Source organism: Saimiri boliviensis, chromosome 20, assembly GCF_048565385.1.
Source record: "Saimiri boliviensis isolate mSaiBol1 chromosome 20, mSaiBol1.pri, whole genome shotgun sequence".
Lineage (NCBI taxonomy): Eukaryota > Metazoa > Chordata > Mammalia > Primates > Cebidae > Saimiri > Saimiri boliviensis.
The window spans coordinates 4657139-4671040 of record NC_133468.1 but is presented as its reverse complement, the minus strand read 5'-3'; the positions used below and the strand labels follow the sequence as shown (position 1 = coordinate 4671040).

The 13902-nt window shown below is 39.5% G+C and overlaps 1 protein-coding gene across 2 annotated transcripts in view; it reads left to right on the top strand.

The window, feature by feature from the left end:
• The window catches only part of CNOT6 (CCR4-NOT transcription complex subunit 6), an 84229-nt gene that overhangs the window by 62116 nt on the left and 8211 nt on the right, over positions 1 to 13902 (top strand). Inside the window, exons 4-7 of one of the 2 annotated variants that reach the window (XM_039460545.2) lie at positions 506 to 591; positions 11954 to 12043; positions 12140 to 12208; positions 13180 to 13337. In XM_039460545.2, the coding sequence (XP_039316479.1) occupies positions 506 to 591; positions 11954 to 12043; positions 12140 to 12208; positions 13180 to 13337 (403 nt within the window). Of the gene's footprint in view, positions 1 to 505; positions 592 to 11953; positions 12059 to 12139; positions 12209 to 13179; positions 13338 to 13902 lie in introns of both variants that reach the window. The other variant, XM_039460544.2, reaches the window with a different exon arrangement.

Here is a 13902-nt window from a genome sequence, read left to right as displayed (position 1 = left end):
CTGCTATAAACTCTTGAGTCATTAACTAAATGGTCATTTTATTTCTCTTGTAAGAATTCACATGGTAGGCTGCTTTATCATTTTACTTTCTTAAGTGTGTAGTAGACCCCACATGTGATCAACCAGTGATACTCAGTGTGATCTGTGACCTGGTGCCAGTTTGCAAACTGTCTTGCCAGTCTGTGGTGAGAGTAATACAGCAATTGAATAATTTTATATGTCTGTTGAATCTAATACTTTAAAAAAATTAGAGTTTATATTTTATCCTTTTTCCCTTATTTTTCTAGTAATTTGCTTCTTGTATTCTCCGGCAGTTTTTTTGTTTTGTTTTGTTTTGTTTTGTTTTTAAACCACATGTAGTTTAAGAAACACTATACTAGACATTGGAATATAATATAACATTTTTTCATTCTTAGGTGCTTACATTCCTAGAAACTCTGTTGTTGATTTTAACTGCTAAAGGCTAACATGTTTTTCTGTCATACTGGAATTTTTGCATCAACAGGGAGCTCCATTTAAATAACAACCTGTTACGAGTTCTACCTTTTGAGCTGGGAAAACTGTTTCAGTTGCAGACTTTAGGCCTGAAAGGTATGACTTCTGTATTTGTTCTTATGGGTTATATATATGTCTTTGAATCTAAAGAAGCTGATAATCTTTCTACTAGGGAATTTTTTGAAAGACTTATTTTCCCCCAGACTTCGTCAGTTTCTTACTTACATCTCAGTGGTTTTATCTCTTCTCTGTTCAGCTGTAGACTATCTACTAGTCTTTGGTGTGTTTTTTTTTGTTTTTGTTTTTGTTTTTAGTCATCATGTTAATCATGTTAAGTGGCTATTTACCAGCCTTGGGTAGGTTTGTCTAGCCTACTTCAAAAAAGTCCCTGGATGAAGTTTTCAAGAATTACACTCACAGGCCAGGCATGGTGGTTCACACCTGTAATTGCAACACTTTGGGAGGCTGAGGTAGATGGATATCTTGAAGCCAGGCATTCAAGACCAGCATGAGCAACATGGCAAAACCCCATCTCTACCAAAAATAGAAAAGTCAGCTGGGCATGGTGGTTGCCACCTGTAATACCACCTACTTGGGAGGCTGAGGCACAAGAATTGCTTGAACCCAGGAAGCAGAGGTTGCAGTGAGCTGACATTGTGCCACTGCACTCCACCGAGTGACAGAGTGAGACCCTTTTTTTTTTTTTAAAAATAGGAATTGTACTCTTAGTTTCTTAAAAATACAGTTATATAAAAGGTTTTATTTCTGTAAATATTTCATATATCATAAATAACAGTATATTTTTTAAAAATAAAAAATACAAATATATGTTTTAAAATGTATGGAAAGTCATATTTAACACGTCAGTTTTGTAAATGGTTCTTTGGAAAGTTTTTTTCTGTGTGGGCTGAACTAGCTAGGGCTTCTACAAATAAGGGCCAGTGAAATGCAAGATGAAGATGCCCTTTTCTGTTATATTTCCCAGTCTAGCTGTTTCTAAATTTGAAGAACAGAAAAGTACTGTGTGGCAAAGTGTCCATAAAATGACTGCCAGAATTAACAGCGACTCTATCATTTTTGTGTATAATTTTTTTGTATGCAAAAGAAATAGAACATTATGGAATGCCGAGACCCTCTTTGTTCTTTCAGTACTCCTCATGGCAGAGGTAGTTACTGTTGTATGTTTTCCAATTTGAGGTTTTTATAATCTTACAATTTATAACCTATAATTCATACTCACTAAGGCTTTTCACATTAGGGTCACCAGTCACAAATTTGCTTTTTTTTTTTCCCCTTTGAGAGAAAGTCTCTGTTGCCCAGGCTGGAGTGCAGTGGCATGTTCTTGGCTCACTGGAACCTCCGCCTCCTGGGTTCAAGTGATTCTCCTGCCTTAGCCTCCTGAGTAGCTGAGGTGACAGGTGGCCATCATCATGCCCAGCTAATTTTTTTTTTTTTTTTGAGACAGAGTCTTGCTCTGTCACCCAGGCTGGAGTGCAGTGGCATGATCTCGGCTCACTGCAACCTCTGTGTCCCAGGTTCAAGTGATTCTCCTGCCTCAGCCTCCTGAGTAGCTGGGACTACAGGCATGTGCTACCACGCCCAGCCAAGTTTTTGTGTTTTTAGTAGAGACGGGGTTTCACCATTTTAGCCAGGATGGTCTCGACCTACTGACCTTGTGATCCACCCACCTTGGTCTCCCAAAGTGCTGAGATTACAGGCATGAGCCACCGCGCCTAGCCCAGTTTTTTGTATTTTTAGTAGAGATGAGGTTTCACCATGTTGGCTAGGCTGGTCTCAAACTCCTGACCTCAAATGATTCTCCTGTCTAGGCCTCCCAAAGTGCTGGGGTTAAGGAGTGAGCCATTGCATCTGGCCATAAATTTTCCTACTGATTTAATGTACATGAAAGCCTCTAAGTGTAAATGCCTGCAGGGGGAGGGAACTTCTTTATGACTCCTTACATTTTTGCTGATCCCCTTGCTCTTCCATTTTTCTTTCTTGGAAATACAGTTTCAAAGAGACATTTGTTTATCTCACATATCGTGTTGGACAGTGTTACATATCTGTAACGGCAGTCTGTTTTCACTGGTTTTACCTCCTTTGGACAAATCCTTCTATTTTTCTGAGCTTTTGCAGTTTATGCTTTAATTCTAATGTCGTGTCAGAACATTGGGTAGAATGATCCATTTTGGGGTAGATCTGCTACTTTACTTCTTAAAGTGATTATATCATCTTTGCCCTCTGAAAACTACCATTGCTTTCTCTGGGCATCTGTTTGGAAGAAAGAAAATATGTTCAGAGTCATGTCTGTTTGCAATTATACGTCATACATTCTTGCAGAACCAAAGTATTTCTGTCTCATGAATCAGTTCATACAATTTTCTTTGAAGTTGTTGCATAATGGCTGGCATTCTTCACTTTTTCCCCCCTCAGATTTTTTAATGTTCTTAAAAATTGTGCTACAGTGATACACTTAAAGGCAGGACTGTGACCTTAGGTGCTCATTCACTTTTTTTTTCTTAAACTGTTTATTTTGAGACATCTGTAGATTCACATGCATTTACAAGAAATAATGCACAACAGTCCTATCCTCTTTACCCAACTCCCTTTAATAGTAACATCTTTCAAAACTATAGTTTTACGTTGTCGTACACAGAACAGTCAAAATACAGAATATTTTGTGAAATAAGCCAGACACAAATATAACGATCTCACTTAAGTGTGAAGTCTTAAAAAGTCAAACTCATAGAAGTAGAGAGTAGAATGGTTGTTCTCAGAGGCTGGGGACAGGGGACAGAGTAGAAGGGAGAGATCTTGATCAGAGGGTACATAGTTACAGAGGAGGAATAGGTCTGGTGATCTGTTGCATAGCATAGTAGTTATAGTTAATAACAGTGTATAATTTTAAACAGCTAAAAGAATGGATTTTAAATGTCTTCACCACAAAGAAATAACTATTGGATACTCAGAAGGCTGGGGCAGGAGAATTTTGCTTGAACCTGGGAGGTTGAGGTTGTGGTGAGCGAAGATTGTGCCATTACACTCCAGCCTGGGCAACAAGAGTGAGACTCCATCTCAAAAAGAAAGAAAAGAAATAAGCATTCGAGGTGACGGATTTGTTGATTAGCCTGATTTGATCATTCCACTATGTATAACTATGTGGAAACATCACATTGTTCCCCATAAACATACTATTGTATGTCCATTTAAAAAAGGATGTAGACTGTTTCCATCACCAGAATGTCCTTTCATTGTACTTTTATACCTACTTTGTTCCTTCCCCAGCCCACTCCTTCTATAGTTGGGCTGTTTTAAGAATGTCACTGATGGCCGGGCGCGGTGGCTCAAGCCTGTAATCCCAGCACTTTGGGAGGCCAAGGCGGGTGGATCACGAGGTCGAGAGATCGAGACCATCCTGGTGAACATGGTGAAACCCCGTCTCTACTAAAAATACAAAACATTAGCCGGGCATGGTGGCACGTGCCTGTAATCCCAGCTACTCAGGAGGCTGAGGCAGGAGAATTGCCTGAACCCAGGAGGTGGAGGTTGCGGTGAGCCGAGATCGTGCCATTGCACTCCAGCCCGGGTAACAAGAGCGAAACTCCGTCTCAAAAAAAAAAGAATGTCACTGAATGGAATCATACTCCGCAGTCTTTTGAAATTGGCTTTTCCACTCAGGTTAATTATTTGGATATTTATCCTATATAGATGAGAGGAGTAGTCTGTGACATAAATGTCTCCTGGTTTATTTAACCATTTACCTGCTGGAGGGCATCTGGGTGGTATCTTATTTGGGGCTGTTACAAATAAAGCTACTGTGAACATTCAATGTACAAGTTATTTTGTGAAAATTTGTCTTCATTTCTCTGGGATAAATATCCAGGAATGCAATTGCTGGGTCATTTGAGGGTTATGTTTTTAATTTTTTAAGTAATTGCTAAATGGTTTTCTATAGTGTCAGTACTGTTCAACATTCTAACCAGCACTTTCTCTGCATCCTCATCAACATTTGGTGGTGTCACTATTTTTATGTTAGCCATTCTGGTAGATGTGTAGTCATCTCATGGTTTTGATTTATAGTTCCCCGACGGCTGAAGACATCCAACATCTTTGCAGGTTCTTATTTGTTATCTGTAATATTTTTCTTCTGTGACATTTCTTGTCTTGTTTGCTTTTTTATTGGGAGTCCTTTTATATTCTGGATATGAGTCCTTGGTGGGATACGTGGTTTGCACATATTTCTCTCAGTGTGTAGCTTTTAAAAAGGTCATTGCATAGCAGAATTTTTCAATTTTAATAAAGCCCAATTTATCAGTTTTTTTTTTCTATGGATCCTGATTTTTGTTTCAAGTTAAGAATTCTGAAGAGCTCTAAATCCCAAAAATTTTTCTCTTAGTTTTTTTTTTTTTTTTAAAGTTTTATGGTCTTAATGTTTTACATTTAAGTCTCTGATCCATTCGGATTTAAGATTAAGTTTAGCTCAAGGTTCTTTTTGCGCGTGCGTGGCCTGGATGTCCAGTTGCTCCAGCAGCATTATTCAAATACGATCTTACCTCCATCGGAGTGCTTTTGCATCTTTGGCAAAAATCAGTTGAGCATATCTGTGTGACTCTGTTTCTGGATTTTTCATTGTTTCATTAATCTACGTGTCCATCCTTCTGCCAACATCTGTAACTACCAATTCTGAGACACTAAGAAGGAATTGGCTCTTTGCCTGAGCCTCAGAAAGGGGCAGCCATGCGTGGCCACAGGGAACACACTCAAGGCAGCTGGGGTCTAGTGACCAGGCACTTTTCTTAGGATATAGTCCACAGAGAAGAGGAAAGAGATGTTCTTTAGTCTCAGAGACCAAGACAGATGCATGGGAGGAGAAGGAGATGGTGAAAACCTGGATAACTGGAGGCACGATGAGTGGAGAGGCTGAGACAGGATCCATGCAGTGGGAGGAGGCCCCCGTGGATGGAGAGACAGGATCCATGCAGTGGGAGGAGGCCCCCGTGGATGGGCAGTTGGGGCTGACTGGACTGGGGCCCCTGCTCCTCACAATGAGGCCTAAAGCTACGGCCTCGTATCCAGTGCTGTCCAGTGTTGCCCAGGAAGGCATGCCCTCCTTTGGCAGAAACAACTTTAAAAAAAAACTGCTATTGCTTTTTAGACAAAAATGGTATGGAGACTTTTATTTCATTGAGTTCCGCTTTTTAGTATTTCCTTTCTTCTTGCTTTTGTTCTTTTTTTTCTAGGTTCTTGAGGTGATAGATTATTGGATTGAGACTTTTGTCTTTATTAATGTTTACATTTAGTGTAGAAATTTTCTTCCCAGCCCTACTTTAGAAGCTATGTCCAGCAACATATTTTGATATTTGTATTTGTATTTTCATTTTCACTAGCTCAGTACATTTTATTTATTTATTAATTATTTTGGGATGAGATCTGGCTGTGTTACCCAGGTTGGCTTCCAACTCGTGGGGACCAAGCAGTCCTCTCACCTCAGTCGCTCAGGTAGGTGGAACTACAAGCACTTTACTCCCAGCTCAGTTACTGATATTTTTTTTTTTTTTTTTTTTTTGAGACGGAGTTTCGCTCTTGTTACCCAGGCTGGAGTGCAATGGCGCGATCTCGGCTCACCGCAACCTCCGCCTCCCGGGTTCAGGCAATTCTCCTGTCTCAGCCTCCTGAGTAGCTGGGATTACAGGCACCCGCCACCATGCCCAGCTAATGTTTTGTATTTTTAGTAGAGACGGGGTTTCACCATGTTGATGAGGATGGTCTCGATCTTTTGACCTCGTGATCCACCCGCCTCGGCCTCCCAAAGTGCTGGGATTACAGGCTTGAGCCACCGCGCCCGGCCAGTTACTGATTTTTAATATGATTTAATTGTGGTCAGAAAATGAATATTCTGTATGATTTCAATTCTTTTTAATTTGTTGAAGTTTGTTTGATGGACTAGGGTATGTTGTCCATCCTGGCATATGTTTCTTGAGCAATGAAAAAGAATGTGTTTTCTGGTTTTGGATAGAAGGTTCTATAAATATCTGTTAGATCCTATATATTAACCTAATGTCTGTTAGGTCCATGGTAGTGAAGTTTTTGTTATGTGCTATCACTTATTGAGAGAGAGGTGTTAAAGTCTCCATTATAATTTTAGACTCTATTTTCCTCTTAGTTTTGTCAGTTTTTCCTTTTAACATATTTTGCACTTCTCTTGTTGGGAAGTACACTTAGAATTGCTGTCTTCTTGAGAGATTGACCCTTTAGAAAGTAACATAATGTTACTTTCTATCTCTGGCAATTTTATTTCCTCTGAAGTCCACTTTATCTAATATTAATATAACCACTCCTGCTTTCCTTTGATCAACTTTTGCATTATATTATATATCTCTTACCATTCCTTTCTTGCCTCTATTATTATATTTGAAATGAGTTTCTGTGGACAGTATATAGTTGGATCATATTTTAAAATCCATTCCACCAGTCTTTTAATTGGCATATTTAGACCATTTACATTTAAAGTTAATTACTAAGTTAGGGTTTAATTCTGCCATTTTATTTTTTTGTTTTCTGTTTCTTCATTCCCCCCTCCCCCACCTTTCCTTTTGCCTGCCTATGGGTTACTTAAACATATTTTAGATTCCATTTTGATTCTTCTGTAATGTTTTTAGTATGCCTATTTGTATAGATGTTTCATGCTTCCTCTGGGTATTACACTGTATATGTATAACTTATCACAGTCTAGTGGGTGCTATTTTACCAGTTCAAGGGAAATATCAAACCTTAACTCTCTTTACATACTTTTATTCACTGCCATTGATAACAGTTCAGAATACTTTCTCTATATAAATTTAGAATTACATTAGTTTTATTATTATTATTTTTTGAGACAAGAGTCTCTTGTTGCCCAGGCTAGAGTACAGTGGCACAATCTTGGCTCACTGCAACCTCTGCCTCCTGGGTTCAAGTGATTCTTCTGCCTCAACTTCCTGAGTAGCTGGGATTATAGGCATGTGCTGCCATGCCCAGCTAATTTTTGTATTTTTAGTAGAGACAGGGTTTCATCATGTTGGTCAGGCTGATCTTGAACTCCTGACCTTGCGATCCGCCCACCTCAGCCTCCCAAAGTGCTGGGATTACAGGTGTGATCTGCTGTGCCGGTTGAAATTTTTTTTAGTTGTCAAACATGATTTAGAAAACTTAAGAGGAAGAAATCCCATATTTGCCCATATTTTTTTGTTTGGTATATTGTTTTCTTCTTTCCTAGTGTTCCAAACTCCTCCTTTTATCATTTCCCTTGTATTTAGATAACTTTTTTTAATGTTTCCCTTTGGGTAGATTTGCTGGCAACAGATTCTCTTGTTTTTTTGTCATCTGAGATTATCTTTATTTCTCCTTCATTCCTGAAGGATATTTTCACTGGATATAAGATTCTGGGTTTGACAGTTTTTTCAACACTTGAAAAATATTTTGCCACTTCCATCTGGCCTCTGTGGTTTATGATGAGAAATCTGTTGTCATTCAATTTTTTTCTTTTTCCTCCTGCAGCTAAGGTGTCATTTTTCTCTGGCTGCTTCCAATATGTTTTTTCTTTGTCTTTAGTTTCTAGAAGTTTAATTATGATGTGTCTCGCTGTGGATTCCTTTGGGTTTTCCCTGCTTAGGAGTTCATTCTGCTTCTTGAATCTGTAGGTTTGTATTTATTGCCATATTGTGAGACTCTTCAGCCATTATTTCTTTGAGTACTTTTTCAGCCCTGTCTTTCGTGTCCTCAGCTTCCAAGGCTCTGATGACATGAATGTTACATCTTTTGTTATAGTCCCACAAGTCCCAGAGACTGTTCTTTTTCTTGTTGGTCTCCCTCCGTCTTTCCTTCCTTCCTTCCATCCGTCCGTCTATCTGTCCTTCCTTCCGTTCTTTCTTCCTTCCGTCTATCCATTCATCGGTCCTTGAGAACGATGATCTGAGGCTGGAGTACAGTGGCACGATCTTGGCTCACTGCAGCTTAACCTCCCAGACTCAAGCAGTACTCCCACCTCAGCCTCCCAGGTAGCTGAAACCACAGGCACATGCCACTATGCCTGGCTAATTTTGTTCGTTTGTAGAGACAAGGTTTTACCATGTTAACAAGGCTGGTCTCAAACTCCTGGCTTCAAGTGATTCTCCTGCTTCAGCCTCCCAAAGTGCTGGGATTACAGGCATGAGCCACCCTGCCTAGCATTCATTTATTTTATTTTTCAGTTATAATATTTCCATTTGGTTTTAAATGTTTTCTGTTTTATTTGCCTGAACTTACTTTTTCTTTGCTCAGTCCTCCTGTGTTTTTCAAGCATGTTTATAATTTCTTTGCAGCATTTTTGTCATGATACCTTTGTCTTGGTTAGATAATTCTGTTTCTGTCATCTCAGGGTTGGAAGCTATTGTTTATTTTTTTGCGTTTGATATCTTCCTGGTTCTTGGTGTGGTGAGCTATTTTCATTTGATACTGGACTTATCAGACCCTAGATCTCATTTAAACTTTTTAGTTTGGTTTTCTTTCCCTAGCATTGCTGTGGCAAGGGAACCAGGGCACTGTCTCCTTACTGCCAGTGGAGGTAGAAATTCAGGTTCCACTTAGCTTTCATTGACACCTGGGAGTAGGGACTCCTTGTTACTGTTGGTGGAGGTGGTAGTTTTGACTCTTCATGTGGTCTTCACGGACACCACATTGGTGTGTCCTCATTACTGCAGGGAGATGGTGAAAGTCTTGACTCTACTTGACCTCCTCTGACACCACCTCCGAGGGAGGAGGGGGAGCTCCATATCGCCATCTTTCTTTCTCTTGCAGCAGAAGTCTAGGCTCCCCACTTGGGCATCATGCTGGCATGAGTAGAGATGGGACCGCATTTTCTTCTTTAGTGTTAAGCTCGAGTAGAGTAATTCTTACCTAAAACTTCTGTCTTTTTAGGTAGCCTTCCCTGGTCCTTTGGCTTTTGTTAGGATTATTTTGGGTCTGTACCCATTGGTATTTCTATGTTACTGGCTTCTTAGCTGCATGCTTGGGATATCTGAGGCAAAAAGTAAACCCAGGGAGCTCATACCCGTGCCGTTTGTCAGGTCCTGCAGTCTCTGGCTGTTCTGCCATCTCCCCACGTTTCAGAGTTGTCTCTCTGTTTTACGTATAATATACAGTGCTGTTAGTTGTACCTAGTGGGAAGAACAGGGAAAAGTGTTGTTGCTCCATCTACGCTGAAGTAACCTCTCATTTACTTTGTTCCTTTCTCAGGACTCAGTGTAATATTTTAATTCCAGCATTTTATTGTTGTTAACTTTATTCATGTATATTATTTTCTTTGGCAGGTAGTGAAGAATAGATTAATTTTAAATTTAAAAGAATTCCCAAAAGCAAGCAGATGTAGGTGACATCCACCATTGGGTTTCAGATACATTTATTAAAGTCATAAATAGGTCTTTGTATTTGGGGATGCTTTTTAGTTTACAAAGCAAGATCTTATAAGAGGGGGATCACATAGGTAGAAGCGGTCACTTCTTAATATTTTTTGCACTGGCAAGTAGTAAAAAGACAGCATCACTGTAGGTCTGGTTAGAATGGGCTGTTTACCTGATACTGAGACGTTTTCAGTTGACTTCATTTTCTCAAGATGTGTTTCACAAAGGGTCCTGATAGATTTAAGTTATAACTGGCTATCTCACAGGATTATGACTCAGTAAAAACATGAAAAGGCTTTGGCGGTTATAAAGAACCATGCATATGAGAGAATGGTATTCCTGTAATTGTCTTCCTGCAAAGATCTACTTTGCACTTACAGCAACACATTTTTACTTTCTGTAATTCTTAGAATCCTAGAATCTTAAAACTGAAAGCGATCTTAAAGGTAAATGAGTGCCGGGCGTGGTGGCTCATGCCTGTAATCCCTGCACTTTGGGAGACCAAGGTGGGTGAATCAAGAGGTCAGGAGATTGAGACTATCCTGGCTAACATGGTGAAACCCCGTCTCTACGAAAAATGTAAAAAATTAGCTGGGCGTGGTGGCGTGTGCCTGTAGTCCCAGCTACTCAGGAGGCTGAAGCAGGAGATTCAGTTGAACCCGGGAGGCGGAGGTTACAGTGAGCCAAGATCATGCCACTGCACTTCAGCCTGGGCGACAGAGCAAGACTCTGTCTCACAAAAAAGGTAAATGAACTTTGCCATTTTTCCCGTCCACGCAACTCAGCTTCTTTGAAGGATACTCCGCTAGCTTACAGCACAGGGCGTCTCAAGTCGTTAACAATGTTTGCCAACCTCTTCTGTTCTGCCTTGGCCTTTCCTGTTAGATCTTATCTCTCTGTTCTGCTTTTTGAGTCTAGTTTTTTATGAGAGAATAAGAAAAAACTACTTCCTCTGGGTTGTGGTCATTCTTTTTCTTTTTCTTTTTTTTTTTGCGTGGGGGGGGCAGTTGTGGTCATTCTTATCTGCCATATCCTTTCATTTTTCTTCATTTTGTATGGTTAAGATCTTTGACCATTTTATCTGCCTTATTCATTCTGCAGAATTTGATTTTATTAAAGTGGTGCCGTGGCATCAGAATAATACACAACGCTTGTGTAGGATGGATAGGAACTTGGCTCGATGAAACCCTGCACTGCACTGTTGTTATTTGTACTGTTATTTCTCATGTACATAGAAACCCTTCGGAGAGGATTTGAGAGTCTTGTAGGTATATGTAAATCATTGTATTTGCTCTCATTTTGTCACAAAACAGTTACTGAATTTACAGGTGGTTCATGGCCCTGGGATTTTTTTTCCCACTCCTTAGCGAGTTAATTCTTAAGTCTGCCCTATTTTGTTGCTTTATTCAGTTTGACTGTAGAAAATCTAAGTGCAAGTGCACATTTGTCATTAGGATGTTTTCTTGTTAGCTTTGTGGCATTGTAGAGTTTTGATTTTCTGACGCATTACGCTGGCTTTCATCCTTCCCTTCACTGTTTCCTCTTCCCGACCACACTCCCAGTCACCTGCCTTGCCCATTTGTGTTTTATTCCTTCCTGTTTGTTATAACAATCTGTGTTATTGAAAGTGTTGGCGAGGCAGGGTCAGATACAGAGCACTGCTAGAGCATTTGTGATTGACATCAGCTCATTAATAATCATGTTTTGACTATGTGTATAGAACATGGTATGAATGATTTTTACTTTTACATCAAAAACTGAAAAAAAATGATTTTTTTTAATATGTTTGACATCTTACTAGTAACTATAACATTGTTATAGATGATCTGATAATATTGGTACCTTAAAAAAAAGATGGCGTTTCACCATGTTGGCCAGGCTGGTCTTGAACTCCTGTCCTCAGGTGATCCACCCACCTTGGCCTCCCAAAGTGCTAGGATTACAGGCGTGAGTCACCGTGCCCAGCAATATTGGTACATTTTAAAACTTTGAAACATATTTAGTACCTAGTTTAATTTTACCTATTTTAAAAATATTTTCAGGAAATCCCCTTACCCAGGATATATTGAACCTTTATCAGGAACCAGATGGAACAAGACGGCTGCTGAACTATTTGCTTGATAATTTGTCAGGTACTGCAAAAAGAAGTAAGTGGTTATTTGTTTAAACCTTTTTATTAGGAAGATATGTAAGAATATTGCTTAATTCTTTATTTTCTGTTCAACTAGTTTCAACAGAACAACCACCTCCAAGGTCTTGGATTATGTTGCAAGAACCAGATAGAACAAGGCCAACTGGTTGGTAGTCTCTTATTTTCTAACTGTTATTTTTGCTCAGTCTCTGTAAGCCTAACAGTATTGTCAGCATGCTTAGATAACAGGTAGCATTAAGATAGAATGTTTAAGGTTAATTTAGTTTGGGAGGTAATAGAAAAAAGCCTTAATTATTGCTCACATGACCTCTACGTTGTGCTATATAGAAAGTGTGCTGTAAAGCAGTGCTTCTCAAACTGGCAGTTTATCCCCCAGCGGACATTTGGCAATGTCTGGAGACTATTTTGATGGTCATAACCGGGGAGAAGTGTTGCTGACTGCTAGTGGCTGGAGACCAGGGGTGCTGCTCAACATCCTATGTAGTACCTGGCACAGGCCCCCACAACAGATTTCACATAAAATGTCAGTGGTGCCCCTCTTGTTGAGAAACCCTTCTGTAATGTATTGATGAAATTCACTTAAAATGAGTATCTCTATTCGAAGTTCCCAAATCCTAGCATGTTCCAAATGGATTTGACACTACTGAGTTATAAGAGAGCTAAAACCCTTACTTAAGAGGAAAATTAAACTAATAACCTCTAATCTCCTTTTAACCTAAATTCTACGAAAATAGTTTGGGAACTTTCATGGCATGTGTAACAAAATTTGATCTATGGTACTGTTTTTAATTGGTGGCATGGTAGAACGAGTGGAGAAATGAGGAATGTTAAGCTCAGAGGCTGAAGGGCTCACGAGCTTAGGCTTTTCACTTCCAAACCTTCTGTGCCTATCTCTGTAGCAGGTGTAGTACATTGTATTCTAACTTGTTCACTTATCTGTCCTGCTTGCATTATCCGTGTTTATTTATCCCCTATGTGTGGCATATGTAGTAGCTTTTCAGTGGCTATAGATTGAATGAGTACAGTCAAACTTAACATTTAAGTGAAAACCATTACTGAAATTCTATTATTTTTTTCTGCCACGTGTGTGAATAAGTAAAGTTATCTTTCCTACAGCCTTGTTTTCTGTCATGTGCTATAATGTTCTTTGTGATAAATATGCGACCCGGCAGTTATACGGCTACTGTCCATCATGGGCACTAAACTGGGACTACAGGAAAAAGGCCATTATTCAAGAAATCTTGAGCTGCAATGCTGATATCGTAAGTCTTCAGGTAAGTCAGATAGAAGAGAGTTGACCTAACATTGATACAGCAAGGAGCAAACTAGGAATACATTACACAGATACATTGGAAGTTTCAGCTCTGGTAGTTCTTAAAGCACTGTTTTTTTAACGTTATTAGTGAATCCTGGGAGTACTGTCTGCTTTGCTTTGCAGTACTGTGTTGTAAAATAAGCAAATGAGTTAAGTTGGGTTTTATACATTTGCTATGACTGCTAAATACTCACCGTCCTCCTCCCTCCAATGTCCCTGCACACTATTTTTGAGTTGGGTGGCAAAGGTACTGAAATTCTGGCATGGTCAAGCTACAGCTTTATATTCCTGACCATGTTACTAGAACAATTAAGGCATAGTGTAAAAAGGACTGACCTGACACATAATCATTTTGGGTTCTCAGTCCAGCTCTCATAGTCACTTGCATAATCTTGAACATGTTACTTTCTCTGCAAGGGTCTGAAGTTACGATTTACAAAGTTCCTTCCATCTCTGTGATTCTCAGTCCACATCAGTTCTAAGACATGAGAAAATATACATGCATAGAAGTATGTGTCTTTCCA